Source organism: Triticum aestivum, chromosome 5D (genome assembly GCF_018294505.1).
Source record: "Triticum aestivum cultivar Chinese Spring chromosome 5D, IWGSC CS RefSeq v2.1, whole genome shotgun sequence".
NCBI classification, from domain to species: domain Eukaryota; kingdom Viridiplantae; phylum Streptophyta; class Magnoliopsida; order Poales; family Poaceae; genus Triticum; species Triticum aestivum.
Genome location: NC_057808.1, coordinates 342059910 through 342078526, shown reverse-complemented (window position 1 = coordinate 342078526; position 18617 = coordinate 342059910). Strand labels below are relative to the sequence as shown.

Here is an 18617-nt window from a genome sequence, read left to right as displayed (position 1 = left end):
GTACATTAACTCTCATCTCGTTTCTTGTTTCGTGACATATCAACCAATAAGAGATGTGTGCCATGCATGCTTTAAATGACTTGAGACTACCAAACACGACATGCAGTGGTTAGTTCATTGCATGTAATGTTATTAATTAACAAAAACACATTAAGTTCTCTCGTTTTCCCCTCGACCCTGGTCGCGATGCGCAACCTAAGATGACTTACACACCTAGACGGAGGGAGTACATTATACGGCTGTGCACCTATCTACACAGTTTAAAATATTCTGAAATTTTACTTGGGCAGCTTCATATTCGTAATTAGAGCTGCGGACAATTAATTTAAATCGAAGAGAGTACTATTCCTTTCCCTTTTTATACTGTTCATCCGGATCCATATGCGCCCGGGAGCAGAAACTCCACATCCGAAGAAATGATTAATTTCTTCACCCAAATCAAAGAAGATCTTTCGCTATATACTACAATACTAAGATCATCCTATCAAACATCGGTACATCCTCAGATTTGGAAAATATTACAGAGATTTTGGAAGATTTTACATTTATGATTTCCTACCAAGCTTGTTCGGAGACGAGTGCAGAGAGGACAGCAGGCTCTCGGCCGGTTGCTTGCCGAGTGCTGCTGACGAAGGACACTTGAAACGACACGAGTCAGACGCGTCTTTGACTAGGCCGGTCAAGCACGGGGTCGCGGCTCACCCAAGACCCAACACAAGGAGACGGCTCGACTTCCGACGAGGCGAGCGAGCGAGCGAACCAACGCGTTTGCGCACGCACAATAGCCTCTCGCGGCGAGTCGTCCGCTTCAAGCCGCCTCGTCACAATCGCCACGCTTCTTCCTCGATACGATACCCACCGCGCGCCCGACGCCTCTCCTCCCCTTCCATCCTCCCGCCGCCGGCCCTAGCTGCTGCCTGCATTCTCCGATCGATCGCGGCCGACGCGCCCCTTAGGGACCTTAGCTGGCCGGCTAGCTCGTCTTCCCGCCGTCGCGGCCACTTGGCAGGAGTACGCACCGGCGCTTTCCGGTTCCCACGCCTGAAGAGCAAGGTCGGTCGCCGGCCGGCCACAGGTAGCATCCATCCCTACCCTCTGCACTCTTCGATTTGTCTGCGGTTCTGCTCCCAAGATTGTCGAAATGCGGTCGGCGCTGGCCATTGTGCCACGTTTAGGGCGTGCTCTTCGTCGCGGTCGGTGCGCGCGCGCCACATGTCCGGCGATATGCTTGCAAGGGGTCAGTCTGCATAGCATGCCCGGTTGTGTTGCAGGAACCAGTATGGCTTGCGTAGAGTAGTAGCGTAGATCCTGTTCATTTGAACAAGGGGTATTTCCGTGGACTTTGCCCGTAATTTCATAACAAATGCCAGCGTGTAGCCAAATTTCACACGGTCTAGCAACGAGAAATGTGAGGATATATGGTTTAACCAAATTGGGGTGGGGATCTCTAAAATCTTGTGCCATGTGGTCAAGTCTTTCCAAATGTACTATCATAGTGCCTCTGAGTTGCTACGGAGCAGCGAAACGGAGCAGCAAAACTGATTGCAGTTGTATTCGACTAGTGGTATACAGCAATCAACACACTTGTTAAGACATGACATCGTAAAAGGTAGTATACCATAACCATGTACTTGTTCAACCAATGGCACACGACATGCCCGGATTTTGAATTTGAAAGTTAGGACAATGGGGGTTGGGGATTAGCAGCGTCTGGGAGAAAATCGGTTGGCAGATTGACTGGCTAGTTCGGGTTGACTGGAGTACGTACTGCCGTGTACTTGTATAATATTTCCCCATTCAAAACGTGAGACTCGCGTTGCTTGCTAGTTGACCGAGTTGTGTATAGCGGTAGTTTCGTGGTCTGAGACTCCACAAATGCTTTACTTCTGATTGTTTTGCTTGTGATTCTTTTTTTTTTTGGTAACCGGAGAGCGTCTGGTGGGTCCTAGATGAGTGATCAACATTGGGATAGAGTGGGGCAGTGAACTCACCACCACCATCACTAACCCAAATTTGTAAGACAGTAGAATTTTATAAACGAAGAGCATCTGGTGGGTCCTCGATGAAGGAGCGAAATGGGGATAGAGTGAGGCAGTGAAATCGCTGCCGCCACCACCAACCCAAATTTATAAGATAGTAGATAATACGCCTTATTCATTGTTTATCAAGTGTGGAGGCATAGTCAACGTAGGAATCATCATGTGCACACCAAATGTCCGATGATATGCTTGCAAGGGGTTAGTCTGCATGCCCGTTTGTGTTACAAGAACCAAATCTAACATTGCTTAGAGCGAGCATATTTGAATGAGGGCATCTTTTTGGAGTTTGGGTAATCTAATCACTTCCATTTTCTAAAACATGGCATGGTTAACCCAAAGTTATAGATATCATCACATTTAACAATACCTAATCAGCAACCGAAAATTGAAACAGCAATATGGTTCAACTAGATTGAAATCGAGATGTCAGCTATAAAATCTTGTGCAATGTAATGTAGTAAGCTTTTTATATATGTTTATCATTCGTAATGAATGCCCGACCCATGGAGTTTAGTCTTTTGTTGAATGTTCTGTCTCACGTACTGTATTTCATATTCATTTGATTAAGAAAATCATGATAGATGGCTGATGATTTGAGTTACTTGATTGCTATTGCTGCTTCTCAATCTGCTTAACAACGATGTTGGATGTGTTTTTCGTTTGTACACCAAGTCACTACGAATCTGCATTTTCTCCTGCAGGATGGATGATGATTTTGCTGCAGCCGAAGCTGAGCAGCTTGAAGAGGTCCTCCGACTCTCGGCTCAGTCCGCAACAATGGCATGTGCGGTTTGCAGACTGATGACAGTATCACTGGAAGCGTCATGGAAACCTGAGAATTGTGATCATGTCATCTGTATTGACTGCTTCGCCAAATACACAACAGAGACAGTGGCCACAGAGATGCCAAAGTGCCCGGTTGCTTCTTGCAAATATCATGTCGATCCAGAGATACATGAATTTATGGAAGTAGACGATGATGGCAGCCTGATCGCAATCAAAGAGATTGACGATGGCAAAGGGAAGGAGCATCCCTATAATGGGCTGGAAGAATTCGGGCAAGGTTCTGGCAGCGGCACGATGATGTGTGCGGTTTGCAGGCTGATGATCGTATCGCTGGAAGCATCGTGGAAGCCTGAAAACTGCGATCATATCATCTGCATCACCTGCTTCGCCAGATACACAACCGAGACTATGGCCACCGAGATGCCCAAGTGTCCGATTACTTCTTGTGATTCTCTGTTGAAGCCAGACACACCACAAGTGATCAATATGGACGATGATGGTGATGCTGGCAGCTCGTCATCGACCAGAGTGATAGACAAAGGCAAGCAACCGTGCAACGACGTGCTGCAAGAGCTCGGCCAATGTTCCAGCGGCACAACAATGGCCAACGACTTCTACTGCACCATCTGCATGGAGGAAGTGCCTGCCATAGAATGCTTCCCGGTGGACGGGTGCACGCACGCGTTCTGCGTCAGCTGCGTGAGGCAGTACATTGCGGCGAAGGTGGAAGAGAACGTGCTGCCCATCAGGTGCCCCGACCTGGGCTGCGAGGACGGCACGCTGCAACCGGAGGCCTGCCGGGACGTGATCCCGACGCCGCTGTTCCAGCGGTGGGGCGCCGCGCTCTGCGACATGGCGCTCGAGGGGATCAAGTTCTACTGCCCCTTCAACGACTGCTCGACGACCACCAGGACGGGGACGCGGTGATAAGGGACGTGGAGTGCCCCCACTGCTCCCGCATGTTCTGCGCGCAGTGCAAGGTGCCGTGGCACGACGGCGTCGACTGCGCCGAGTTCCAGCGGCTCGGCAAGGACGAGCGCGGGCGGGAGGACCTGCTGCTGAGGAAGGTCGCGCAGGAGAGCAAGTGGCGGAGGTGCGCCAAGTGCAAGATGTACGTCGAGAGGGTGGAAGGCTGTGTGTACATTGTCTGCAGGTGCGCGCTGTGTTAGCTTTCACTAGCTGGATCTGCTGTACGCCAACGATTATTTGCATGTCCATGACGAGATGTTCTTGTTTCCTTGGATTTGCAGGTGCGGCCACCACTTCTGCTACCTCTGCGGCTCTGCGATGGCGAAGGGCAACCATCGTTGCAGCAAGTGCAAGCGTACGTGGTGATCGGTGAATGGTCTGCAGATGCCCGACGCTACTTCAGGGAAGCAAGTTCATCATGTCAGTACTATCGGGTTAAAAAACTGGACAATGCTCTACTAGGGTATTACTACTGATTTAGTTAGCATTCATTAGCTCGTGCAGCTCTGATGCCATTACTAATTTTAGTCGACATCGGAAGTGGCAACTATATGAGCTCCATTAGTAAACACCACTAGAGTGTTGTTCTGGGGATTATTCCTGATGAATGAGCTGGCCAGTTTCTCAGTAAGAAAGTAGGCTCTATAGCTTAGAGGCCTACTGGATGTCATGCAAACACTGTGCATGTGGGTGATGGAAACTTTTTACTATTATTAATCTCTGCTACTTAACTTATTAACCCGTTTACATGCTACTTAACTTCTTTTTTTGCGAGAACACACTATTTGACTAAGCACTATTAATTTGAATCTTACCATTTTTGTCTGGGTCACAAATGGTTATACTATTGGATGAAGCTTTACAATGTGTATTACATAGCGCTACTAACAACCTTGAGTTATTTCACATTATTTAGAAATTCAAGAAAAATATAAAAGGAGGAGAGAATATGGGTTACATCGGCAACTAGTTGTACAAAATCATTTTTCCTATCTGAGACAGGTTTTTAAGTCCCGTGTGTGTATCTCTCGTCTCATATAGCTACTGTTTAAAATTCTCTAAAAATGATTACTCTACCATTTAAATGATACCCCCTCTCTGATCGGAAAACAAACCTTAGTTCAAAGCTGGGACATCTTTTTTCCAAACCTTAGTTCAAAGCCGGGACATTTTTTTTTCTGATCCGAGGGAGTAAAAGATACCGGTCCTGTTCTCTCTTGCTGCATGTGAGGTTTGCAAATTAAGACCTATCAACAGTGCGGTTCAGTCCACTAGAAGCGAGGGGTGTGCCTTGTACATGGAGCAATTCCGTAAACTCTTCGGAGTTGATTGAATGTACCAAGACTTTTTTTTTGCGGGTAGAATGTGCAAGACTATGTTCTCACAATGTAATTGTTTTTGGAGAGCACTAGACATGCCTTGCTAGCCGCTCGATTGCTACCCGCAAAACCATTAGATATCGCAACTTTAGTAGGAAAAATGATGAAAAAAACTATCGGGTCGCAACATTTGTTGTCTCTAGTCATAACATCCTTGGTGAACAATCATAGCACCCGCCATTGGCGGTCGCAACACGCCATTGACGCTTCCACCGGCTTGTAGCACTGTATGACCCGGCCGCAATATTGGTTGGCGAACTTGTAGTATCATCGGGTGGATGGCTAGCCCGCATCGACCTAGAGCCCGCCCACGGTAGTCTATAGCCCCTCTCAAAGCAAGGGGGAGAGTGTGATGGTGAACATTGTAGCATCTTGGGCTCTCGATGCCCGGCCCTTTTGTGTCACACAACCACACGATGAAAGGATCATGAGTGGCTGAAGAAGGACACATTGTACTTTGATTATAAAAAAGTTTAGACTTCGCGGAATGTAAACTGTGTACCTAAACAATGGTGAAGGGGCCTGCGCAAGAACCAGGTCCAGATTTCGGGACTCGCAGCCGCGGTGGTCCTACTTTGTAGCAAGGAACGCCCATGCTTCGTGCATCCCTGCGATGACAGTGTTGGTCTCTACTCATAGCAGCAACAACCCCACGCACATGGTGAGACACGAGTTAGGGGAGAGTGGACGGCGGTGTGATGAAACTACAAAGGTGGACGTTGGGGGGAGGGGGAGAGGAGAGAATGACAGGTGGTGTGACGCAACCTCAAGAACGAGACGAGGAGAGGCCGCATGAGGTTGCGATGAGCAAGGGGGCTTAGACAGCGCTCGGATCGGTCACCCATTAGAATCATTTACCATTATTTTTTCTCTTATAAAAAACAGAATTGGTGATGATGGTGTGCCTGCCATCCTACAATATAGGCCGTCTGATTTATATCTGACGGATAGGAAGGAAACTACGGCAATTTTGCAAAAAGATACCCATACCCCTCTTCATATTTGCAAATAAGGCTTTTCTTCGTTCATCATTTTCTCTCACAAGATAAGCTACTCATACAAATGTATTTTGATGTTACATGTAACGCACAAATATCTTGCTAGTTTTTTCTATAAAAAGGAGCATCGTTACAAGAAGAACTTTTTTTTAGATTGTTACGAGAAGATAAACTGAGAGTGTTTTGCTCGTTACCTTTACGAGCCGATGAGCGAGCCACAGCGACGTTTGAGTTTTTTGCTAGCCCTAAGGCCAACTCTACCACGCGTCCTCATCTTGTCCAGGTGCGTCCGTTTGAGATAAAACGGACGAATAGCGTGGCCCAACGCGCGGCCCCAAACGAACAAATGTTCGGATTTCGTCCGTTTTTGACCTATCCCCGGTCCAAACTTGCGCCGAGTTTGGGGTCAAACGGACATCACGCGGACGGGCTCGCTGCACGCCCTTGTCCTCCTGTGGCCCGCCTGTCGGGGACACTAGCAGTCCCTTCGCTTCCAACGCCTCCACCCCCTCTCCCCGCCGCTGGCGCCGCCGCTATTCTCCGGCCGCCTCCTCACCGCGCAGCCCCTGGCTGTCCATATCAAACCACATACCGACATGGCCGCCACCACGCCCGCGCTTTCGCCGTAGTTTTAGCCGTCGATCGGAGGAGGTTTGGTCGTCGCCGTCGTTGCCGGTGGCAGAGGGGATACGACCGCCGGCGACATACCACGGCGGCCGCGGCAGCTTCCGACGAGAGCTTCAGAGTGGCCAGTAGCCGGCCGGCAACCACCCCTGCTGCGTTGAGGTGATCATCGCGGCCTCTTTGCCACCACGACCGCAAGGTGTTCGACACTTTGCCCACAAAGGCATGGACAATGGAGATGAGTTTTTCTTCCACCACTTCATTTGTTCATCGGACGATTCGTCGTCGGATGATGAAGATCTTGTGGTGGCTGCACTAGTCGTTCACGACCACATTCAACGGCAGCTTCCTCGGTACAGTGGGTCAGTCCCTGGCCGTGCTCCCAACCTGAACCGCAACAGAGAGAGGCCACGCCCTGCTCTATGCCGATTACTTTTCCAACACCCTGCTCTTCAAGCCGGATAAATTCCGTCGCCGTTTTCGAATGGCAAGGCATGTGTTCAATCGTATCCGAGAGGGAGTGGTTGCTCATGACCCATACTTCGAGTGCAAGACGGATGCCCTTGGCAAGCTTGGATTCTCCTCTTACCAGAAATGCACCACGGCCATCCGCATGCTTGCATACGGAATTCCAGGCAATCTGGTGGATGAGTATGTGCGTATGAGTGAGACAACATGTCTGATGTCAATGTACAAGTTCTGCCAGGCTGTGATCGAGGTGTTTGGCCCTGAGTACTTGAGGCAGCCAACTGCCGCTGATACAGAGAGATTGTTGGTGACCAACGCAGCTAGAGGCTTTTCAGGCATGCTTGGCAGCATAGATTGTATGCACTGGGAGTGGAAGAACTGTCCATTTGCTTGGCAGGGCCAATACAAGGGGCATGTCAAGGCGTGCACTGTCATATTAGAAGCGGTGGCTTCGCAGGATCTTTGGATATGGCATTCTTTCTTCGGCATGACAGGTTCTCACAATGATATCAACGTGCTGCAGCGTTCTCCAGTCTTCGCAAGGCTTGCAGAAGGCCACTCCCCACCTGTCAACTTTGAGATCAACGGCCACCAGTACAACAAGGGATACTATCTAGCTGATGGTATATGTCCTCAGTGGTCAACTTTTGTGAAGACAATCTCGAAACCCCAAGGTGAGAAGAGAAAGAGATTTGCCCAAATGCAAGAGAGTGCTAGAAAGGATGTGGAACGTGCTTTTGGTGTGCTCCAATCCCGGTGGGGTATCGTTCGAAACCATGCACTGTCATGGAATGAAATGAAGCTTTGGGAGGTGATGACTGCTTGTGTGATCATGCACAACATGATCGTCGAGGACGAGAGTGATGAGAGTATCTTTGACCAAGGATTTGATTATCAAGGTGAAAATGTTGAGCCCCTGCACCAAAAACCGGCCACATTTGAACAGTTTGTCCAATTCCACCGTGAGCTGCGTGATTGGCACACTTATTTGGATCTTTAAAATGACTTGGTTGAGTACGTGTGGGATTACATTGGCAACCAATAGATGTATCATTTTATGTTCAGTCAAGACAATTTCGATTTGGTTGTAAAACTATTTTATTAAAGACAATTTCAATTGGGTTGTAAAACTATTTTCATTTTCAGACAAATATTTGGACGTGCAAACTAGTTTTGATATGAAAATATGGACATTTTTAGCCCTGGCGGGCAGGATGGGGCAAACGGATGCGACAGCGCGCTGGGCGCACGGCCACCACATCCCAGGACAGGCCCGGACACGACCCCATCGTCCTACCCAAAGAGAAAAAATCCGACCAAACCGGACGTCCGTTTGAAGTCGCGCGGTGGAGTTGGCCTAATTTTGATTCACCACATCCAACAAAATCCAGCCCCCACCTCTCTCTCTCTCTCTCGCACCAGTAGATCGCACCCGTCCACGCGTCCCGCAATCTCCTCCAATTTGAAACTGCCCCAGCCCACAACCAACGACGGATGGGAAGCAGAGCAGCGCCGCCGCCGGCGGGACACCACCCGTCGCCGGCCATGGCGTCCTCCGCCTCCGCCACCGCCGCCGCCGCCGCGAAGGCCGACGCTCCCTTCTGCCCCATCGACATCTCGTCCGACGAGGACGACGACGTGACAGTCCTTGGCTCCTCCAACAGCCGCGAGGAGATGCAGATCCAGCAGGCCATCCTCCTCTCCCTCGACCCCTCTCGCGACCAGGCCACCGTCCCCTCCTCCTCCGGAACCGCCGTCGCCGGGGCCTCCGAATGGTCCATTCCAGGCCGCAAGGGGAGGCGCAAACTAGGATCGGAGCTGCCCCTGTTTCCTGTCGATTCCAGCAGATCTCCGTCGAAACCAGAGACGCGTCAAGTCATCGACTTGGACGACGACAGCCCCCCTCAAGTGATCGATCTGTACGACGATGATGGCTGCAGCTTGATCTTCCTCAAAGACATCGCCAGCGGCAAGAGGAAGCTGTTCGAGAAAGGCGAATGCTCCAACAGCGCCAAGGGCTTCGACTGCACGATCTGCATGGAGACGGTTCCCGGCGTCGAGCGCTTCCGCATCCCCGGGTGCCGGCACGCGTTCTGCGCCGGCTGCGTGAGGCAGTACATCGCCGCGAGGGTGGAGGAGAACCTGCTGGCCATCGGCTGCCCCGACCCGGGCTGCAAGGACGGCGTGCTGCACCCGGAGGAGTGCCGGCGCGTGATCCCGGCGCCGCTGTTCCACAGGTGGGGCGCCGCGCTCTGCGACATGGCGCTCGGCGAGCTCAAGTTCTACTGCCCCTTCAAGGACTGCTCGGCGCTGCTGGTGGACGACGACCCCGGGGACGGCGACGCGGCGGCGAAGGTGGAGTGCCCCCATTGCAAGCGGGTGTTCTGCGCGAAGTGCAAGGTGCCGTGGCACGAGGGGGTGGAGTGCGCCGAGTTTCAGCGGCTCGGGGACGACGAGCGCGGGCGGGAGGACCTGCTGCTGAGGAAGGTGGCGCAGCAGAGCAAGTGGCAGCGGTGCCCCAAGTGCAAGATCTACGTCGAGAGGGTGGACGGCTGCACCTTCATCGCCTGCAGGTAGCTGCAGCTTCACTGAATCTCGCTCCTGCACACCAACAGTCAATTTTTTTATGTGCGCCGAGTGCAAACTATTTATTTCATTGTTTCCTCTGATTTGCAGGTGCGGGCACTGCTTCTGCTACCTGTGCGGCTCTACGATGGCGAGGAGCAACCATTATTGCGCAAAGTGCAAGCGGTGATCGGTGAATCATCTTAAAATGCACAAAGCTACTTTAGGGAAGGAAGTAATTATGCAGATATTGACTATATCTGTATAATGGTTTGGCGGTACTATTAATATTGACTTTAGTTGGCATCATTTGGCTCGTGCAACTCTAATGCCACCTTGGCCATCACTATGATAATTTGACTTTACAGGAGCTTGGTTCTTTGGGTCTTGTGGCCATGTGTTTTTTGAACAATCACCGGGGAAGGAGGAGGAGGATGGATCCTCGCCTGAATATATTACTGAAAGTATCAACAAGTTGACAAGTGATATACATAGATGTGCTAGCGGGCAAGGAGAGGTATTGCCGCCAAGAAATAGCGACGACCTCTAATCAGGTTCCTTGTAGCTAAAAGTCTAGACATCAAGTTGGAAACGATGTTTCTAATAGTTGCAACATAAGAGTTAGACTCATTGTGGAAGACCAAGCCATTCCTTGAATCCTAAATTTTCCAAAGACCGGGGTGCACAACCGAAGGCGTGATGTTGAAGCCGAGGTGCCCGAGGTGTCCATGTCCCAAATCTGAGCAATGGATAGGGTGTACGTAAGGCCCAAGCCAAGCCATACTTGGGGCGGCCTTCGGTGGTGGATGAATTGTGTAGCGCATCTTTGGAAGCAACATCGTACCTTGGGCAAAAACTGTTCTCCGTGATGTTCTCGTGGGAGAGATTGTCTTTAGAGCTTAGCCGGTATTTGAAGAGGAGTCCATAAAGATTTTGAGCTTTGTTGGCACTTTGGAATTCCAAAAGAGTAGCATTGAAGTCTTTGTCGTCTTTTGAGGTGAGCAAGTTGTATGCTTTCATTGACAAAAATGAAGTCTGATGAGTGAGGAATCTTTCATCATTGGATCCATTTGTTTTGAAATCCCGCAACAATGACAAAACAACACCCAATTCTATCAAGACAACACCAATAAGGTGGTTCCTTATAACAGACCATCAAACATGATTCTTGGGACTAGGATTGTGGTGTTGGTATAATGAGAATAGGTCAGGGAAGGCATTGGATAAAGGTTGGTCCAGGATCCAACTGTTAGCCTAGAAGAAGGTGGATAGGCCATTGTTGGTGAGGACAAAGGATAGTTGTTGAAGGCTTGAAGTTGGTTGTTGATTGTTTAAAAAAAAGGATGGGTTGTTTTGTTTGTTGGCAATGGCGGTAGAGTATCGCAAGTGGAACAAATGGACCCATGGAGATCTGGAATATGTAAAAGTTTGAAGGGAAATTTCATAAGTGAGCAATTATTTTGAAGCAACAGGTTTTGTAATGGCTCGAAAACAAATTATTTTGGTTTGCAAATATTTTGCCGAGCAACGAGACACTGAGCCCCTATGCAAGTTTCCTTGGTGGCCCAGTCTAATCGTGTTAGACATGAAGTGGCAAGGGATTCAAGGACAAAGTTAGTCTAGCTCCTCGAGACAGTAGGCAGGCTGCCCAGCCAGAGAGGTAACTATGGAAGTTAAGGACGATGGACTGGAAGGCGGATGGATGCAAATGATGGAGGGAGTCTAACAGAAGGAGACATCACAACCAATGGAAGAGGCAACATCGATAACAACCTGGGGCTGATGTGAGGTGACACATAAGTTATTTTGTGGAAGTTTATGGCAAGGCTTGTTGAAGGGCAAAGTCATGAAGAATAATTTTAAGTTGAATGCCAGTGTAAGTTGGAGGATAGTGGGAGGGACATTAGGGTAGATAGGCTGACACGGAAGGCCATTGTTGTGGGCATGGATGACCATGCGTTGGAGCAAGGCAACAACTATGTTGAAAACATATTGGAAAAAGGGGGATACTCTTATAGTTGATCCAATTTCAGGGGACACCATTGAGCAGGACATCAGTTTCACTTGAATGAAAGATTAGGTGGACCGAAGAGAACAAGGTCTATGGGAAACTCATGTGCGATAGAATTGTTAAGGAGGCCCCCAGTGATATGAGTTGAAAGCTTTGTTGAAGTCAAGTTTATCAAACATAATATGTGCTTTCCTAGAGTGATAACAACTCAAAAGGTTAGCATCGTCAATGAAGTTTTCAGTGATATCCCATCGCTTTATCAACTTGTTTGGTTCCTCCTTGTGGACGAAAAGAGGGATAAAGCATTTAAGTCAGCTGGTAAGCAGTTTGGCTAAGGCTTTAGGGGGTAGGTGGCAAAGGTGTCAGCTGACATGGTTGCATCTTTGTTTGGAAGGAGGACAGTCAATGGAAAAAATGGGGTGAATGGCATGTTTAATACAGTGCGAGTATATTTTCTTAGAAACCGATGCCAAAGCCATACAACCTAGGGCTAGTAATGGGGTTTATTCGAAAGAAGGCGTCATAATTTATTGGTCGAACGGATCACAAGGACAATAGTTGAGAAATAGGGTCAGGGTACATAGACTGAAGGGAGAAGTTCCAGCTATTTTTTTGTAGTTCCAGATTTGAGAATAATAGATTTGTGGTCGTGGTTAAAAGATTCCAACCCCTAATCTTCAATGACTTTGATTTTTTTAGTAAAGAAATGCTGAGAGAGAGGAGAGATGGAAATATTTTTTGTCGCCATCAATAGCCATTTACCCTCTATTACCAAGAGAGGGCTTTTTGCCTACCAACTCACTGTATTGCAAGAATAACAACAAAGTGTAGTTTTTGTTCATGGAGTGTCTTTTTAAAGGTTTGGAGATTGCTGACCAAGTATGATCTATGGTTTGCTCATTGCGTAGTTAGACGGCTGATTTCCTCTATAAAAGGCTAAAAAACTATTTACAATTCTAGTGGGTTGGTTATAGAGACTTGGGCACCAGATCTTGAGTGCAACCCAAGTCTGTCGTAGGGCATTGGCCAGTTAGGATTCATTATTGGGCTAGCATTGAGAAATGACCTAGTTGTTTGCAATTATCATTTTGCAGCTCCGGTGTGGATCATAGTAATTTCTTATGAGGAAAGGAGATGAATTTCCTAGGAAGAAACCATTAAGGCTGTGGCTTTTAAGCCAAGTAGATGAGTTGATGAGATGACGCATATGGATTATGGAAACTTCATGGTACTTTATCTCAACTTAACTAGAGGATGTCCCATAGTTGTTGCGAAGATCATTACATACTATTTGAGTTCATACTGAGTATGGTGTGTGGACTCTGTTGGGAATTTTTCGAAGAGAAATTAAATTGGAGGTTTTTAGTGATCATCCTTGTCAAAGAAAAACAATATAGAATATGTGATCTCCATCTAAGATAAAAGAGGTTTGAACATTTCTATGATCCTACATTTGACCAAACGATAACCAGAGATATATAAAAACTCTTATTTTAAGAGATGGGTGCGACAACTGAGGCTGGCAATGGGGATTACCCAGGCGGGTATTGGACTCCCATCCCCGTCCCTGCGACAGCCTTCCCATGATCATCCCCATACCCGTCCGCGGAGATAAAAATGTTCCCATACCCGTCTGGTTTTTGATCGGCGTGGGGAAACCCATACACATATTATTCAATACCAACATTCGATTGCATTTCAGTAGAAAAATAGCATTTCAGCACAGTGAATAAGATGTTGTGGCTAGTTGCTACTTTTGAGCTTGTGTTGCTTTTTCCCTTGAAGAGGAAAGGGTGATGCAACAAAGTAGAGACAAATATTTTCCTCAATTAAGAACCAAGGTATCAATTCAATAGGAGGAACACACAAGTCTCCAATGATAGCACCTGCACAAACAAACAAATACTTGCACCCAACGTGATAAAGGGGTTGTTAATCCCTTCACGGTTACTTACAAAGATGAGATCTGATAGAGATAGGTATAAAAGATAAATAAAAGTGCAAAATAAAGTAAAGGTAAATAAATTGCAGCAAGGTATTTTTGGGTTTTGTAGATCTGAAAATAATATGATAAGAATAGACCCGGGGGCCATAATTTTCAGTAGAGGCTTCTCTCTTGAAAGAAAGCATACGGTGGGTAAACAAATTACTGTTGAGCAATTGATAGAAAAGAGAATAATTATGACGATATCTAAGGCAATGATCATGAATATAGGCATCACGTCTGTGACAAGTAGACTGATTCCTGCCTGCATCTACTACTATTACTCCACACATCGATCGCTATCCAGCATGCATCTAGTGTATTAAGCTAACAAGAACGGAAACACCTTAGCAAGATGACATGATGTAGATGGATAGATCCAATCAATATGAATAAACCCCACCATTTTATCCTTAATGGCAAAAATACAAATACGTGCCTCGCTATCCCTTCTGTCATTGGGCGAGGAGACCGCAAGATTGAACCCATTACAAAGCACCTCTCCCATTGCGAGAAAAGATCAATCTAGTTGGCCAAACCAAATCAATAGATCGGAGAGAAATACAAAGCTATCTTAATCATGCATAAAAGTGTTCAGAGAAGACTCAAATAATTTTCATAAATAATCTGATCATAACCCACAATTCATCGGATCTCAACAAACGCACTGCAAAAGAAGATTACATCGAATAGATCTCCAAGAACATCGAGGAGAACATTGTATTCAAGATCAAAGAGAGAGAAGAAGCCATCTAGCTACTAGCTATGGACCCGTAAGTCTATGATAAACTACTCACATATCATTGGAAGGGCAACAAAGTAATGTATAGACCCTCCATGATCGAATCCCCCTCCGGCAGAGTATCGGAACAGGTCTCCAAATGGGATCTCAAGAGGACAGAAACTTGCGGCGGCGGAAAAGTATTTTTGGTGTGACCTCTGGTATACGGGGAATATTTGGGTATTTATGGAGCTGAGATTAGGGTTAGAAGGGCCTCAGGGGGACCACAACCTCATAGGTCTCATCTTGTCCAAGAAAAATCGTCAAAAAGTTTCGTTCCGTTTGGTATTGATTTTTCTGTAAAAGACAAAAACAAGGAAAAAATAGCAGCTCACACTTAGGCACTAGGTTAATAGGTTAGTCCCAAAAAGATATAAAATAGCATAATAATGTATATAAAACATCTGTTGTAGGGTGGAACCCTAGATGGAGATCTTTCACGAATTGGAGGGGAAATCCCCAAGAACAAGAAGAACACAAAGGGGCAAAACAAGAGGAATACTCAAATTGACTTGATCCAATCACACATGTGCTAGATCCAATCACACAAAGAGAGATACAAAGGTCCAAATCCAACACAAGAAGATACAAGAGGTAACTACTTCATCCCAATCCTATGAGGAAAGAGGTCTTGATGATCCTATGATGAGGATCCTTCTCCAAGAGGAGGCCTTGATATCCACAAGAGGATCTTCTCCCTTAGGAGGTCATGATATCCAAGAGGAGGAAGATGAGCAATGCTCTCTCAATATCTTACATATACTTTGCTATCCTCTCTAATGATCTAGGGGAAGAGTTTATATAGGCTAGGGACATAATTGGGGAAAAATGGGGGTACAAGGGTCTTTTGCCCATAGTGCACACAGGCACAACCAGAGGGGTCCGGGCACCCGGGGTAAAGGGGTCCGGGCACCCGGAGGGGATACGGTAGGAGATATCCGGGCACCCGGGGTGCAGAGGACCGGGCACCCGGTCCGGTCAGGGAGGTCGTGACCAAGTGGCTATAGGGGCCGGGCACCCGAGGGTTGATGGCCCGGGCACCCGGTGGGGCTGTGGCCATGCCCAGGAGGAGGCCGGCCACCCGGGGTGGCGGGGGCAGCGCCCAGGCAAGGGGCCGGGCACCCGAGGCGGCCGAGGCCAGCGCCATGCAAGGGCCGGGCACCCGGGGCCTTCCTGGCCGGGCACCCGGGGCGGCTAGGGGCTCGCCCAGCCGGTTGTAGGAGGTGGTCGGGCACCCGGGGTAGTCCGGGACCTCCTTTGCTTCACGTCTCGAGCGTCCTTCTTCCGTCTCCTCCTCCATAGGTGCTTGCTCCTCCGTCCTCACCTCTTCACTGTCTTCTTCATGGTACCTAAGAGTGCATAGAGTTTCCATTTGAGGTAGAATCCGACTCCCGTGTGAATCCGAATGAAACTCGAAGAGGAAAGGGTTAACCTCGGTTTCGACGGCACATGCGTGTGCTCTTGTCATTGGTTCTCTTCGTGCTTGTGGTGGTGACGGGACGTCCATGGGGATGGTCGAGGGATGCTCCGCATCATCCCCCCCCTTGGGAGAGATTCGTCCACGGATCGTGATCTTCATCACCATGGGAAAGAGAGGGCGTCACCGTGTAGAAGTGGACGACCGCCAAGCACATATCATGTTGAAGCTCGAAATGGGCACTCTCCAATGTCGCACCGTCTTGTGATTCCTTCAAAAGGAGAAAGGACAACAAACACTTGGAAAAACAAATGTGGTTAGCGATAGTGCAAAACCAAGCATTCAAGAGGTGATTCACCGAACAAGTGTCGTCATCAAGCATAGCATATGGTGTGACAAGGGATTGTGACATGTCATGTAAGTGCATAAATTGAGCAAAATCAAGGACATCACGAAAACAAGCATGTAAATATGAGGTATCGATGTAAATATGTGTGTCAAGAGAATAAGCATCTACCTCAAGCTCATAGCAATCATGCAGAAGGCGTTCGACAAATGGTCGATGTTAAGCATAAGAATCATTCACAACACCAAATAATATGAGATGTCTAAACACATGTGTCAAGTGCCAGACAATCCAAGCATAACGTGTATAGGGTGTAGTGAAAATCGTGTGGCACTCAACACAATAGAAAGAGTAATTGTTCATCATGTGTGAGGCAATCAAATCATTCAAGCTAGTAGTGCAAAGATACAACATGCTATAGGTAATCATGTCAATCATGTCATGTGAGAAAATAGTAGGCATAGGCAATGCACATGGCATATCGCAAGCATGAACACAAAGCAAGATCAATGTATCATCATAGGAATGGATCATAAATGAAACATGGCAAGAACAAGCAATATCTCCACCAAGCTTGCAAATACACATACAAGTAGAATCAATCATCGTGTGTAATGCAAAGTATGGGTCACAAATGCATGGTAAAGGCATATGAATAAGCATGTCATGCAAAGTGAACATGGAAAGATGGGCATATAATATGTAATGGAGAATAACCCATAGCCATGTGAGGGCCATGTAGAAGAAATGTGCGAAGTCATTGTGCGGAGGGAATGGTTGGTGACACATCTCACGGGTTCCCAAGGCATCAGTGCTCTCTAGAGCTCGTTTTGTCAACTCATGGTCTTGCGAGGTTGACGAGTAAGTATGGGTACCTACACAAAATAGACACAAGCCAAAGAAAATGTGTACGTGGTAAATTTACACATCATCCATCATGATGTGTATGTGCATGTGTGAGTTAGCACAAGATAAGCAATGCTCAAAGAAATTTGTTGCATGGTATAAGAACATGTCATTCATCATGAATGAATAGTTGTTATGTATAACACGATGGGAATGCAAATTGAGCATACAATTATATGGCACATCAATAGCATTGTCATTCATGGGGAGCATACGGTGCACACATTCATGAGAATCATGCAATGAATATGATGGCACAAAATCTCCTAAAATGTATGAGGAAACTATGTGGGTCTCCTCTTGGGCAATATCGAAAGCATAATATAGAGAAGTGGAACAACATCCAAAACAATGTATGTCTGAAGCTAGGTAATCATGGCATGGCATATGATGGATATGATGCAAAGGAAGCATGTCAATATCATGACAAGAAAAACAAATGCCAATAACCATGATCTCGTCATCTATGCCATAAGTGCAAATGGGATTTATTTGAATGGGGCATGCATAGTTACTATGTTGAGATTGGAATGATGCAATATGGGAGATCTCACTCATAGCATATGACAAGTTTAAAGGGTTGTCGAACATGATGTGACCAAAAGAATTTTCACATGATATCCTATGGAGCATAACATCACAACTAGGTAACTCGACATGCTCATCATCATATTCATCATAAATTGGTAAGTCATGATATGAGGAGGTCGCACCAGCATGAAGCATGGTAATAGGTGTGTCAACATCATGCAAGCAATCATTGGTAAGATAGTCCACTAGTGGGACAAGAGAAGCATCATCACCTATGTTACCTTTGGAGCATCGCTCATGTGTTGTAGGTGAGGTGTCGAAGACCAAGTTGTGGTCATCTTCATCGTGATGGAACCATGTGGGGGGTGCATTATCGTCCACCATGTCCATCGTCATCTCCATTGGAGGTATGGACTCGACGAGGATAGGCATGTCGTCATGTAGGAGACCTGGCACCAAAGAAGAAAACACGCTCAGAGTAGAGGTTAAGTCGTTAGAAATCATAGTGGCCTCACGTGCCGTCTCAACTACCTCACTCACTAAGTGTTGTGGCTCACCCACTCCTGGTAAGATGCTCTCACTCATATGGTTGGTGGAGTCACTCAAATGGCTCTCAACTTCACATAGGATGTGTTGCATAATCTCGTGTGTGGGGCTAGTGGTTATCACACTCATCCTCTCATAGGAAATGCTCTCAATGTCACATATGGCGGAGTCACTCATATCACTCATGATGGGGTGGCTCTCCTCCCATGGGAATTGGGGCATCTCGTCATATGTGGGTGTCGAAGAGATGTAGGTGCAATTGTCTCC

General features: G+C 47.3%; 1 protein-coding gene and 1 pseudogene across 1 annotated transcript; both read left to right on the top strand.

The window, feature by feature from the left end:
- The first annotated feature begins 747 nt into the window (after positions 1-747).
- On the top strand, positions 748-4529 carry LOC123121625 (probable E3 ubiquitin-protein ligase ARI10; annotated as a pseudogene).
- A 4158-nt stretch (positions 4530-8687) lies between these two features.
- On the top strand, positions 8688-10905 carry LOC123124859 (E3 ubiquitin-protein ligase RNF19B). Its single transcript, XM_044545407.1, has 2 exons — positions 8688-9836; positions 9940-10905. The coding sequence occupies exons 1-2, from the start codon at positions 8758-8760 to the stop codon at positions 10016-10018; spliced, it is 1158 nt and encodes a 385-aa protein (XP_044401342.1). The 5' UTR covers positions 8688-8757; the 3' UTR covers positions 10019-10905.
- Positions 10906-18617: the final 7712 nt, after the last annotated feature.

Excerpts from the sequence above, each read along its gene's own strand:
- LOC123124859 (XM_044545407.1), top strand. The coding sequence starts at position 8,758 with ATGGGAAGCAGAGCAGCGCCGCCGCCGGCGGGACACCACCCGTCGCCG. Across the intron at positions 9,837-9,939 it reads TGCACCTTCATCGCCTGCAG|GTGCGGGCACTGCTTCTGCT; the intron begins GTAGCTGCAGCT and ends TCTGATTTGCAG.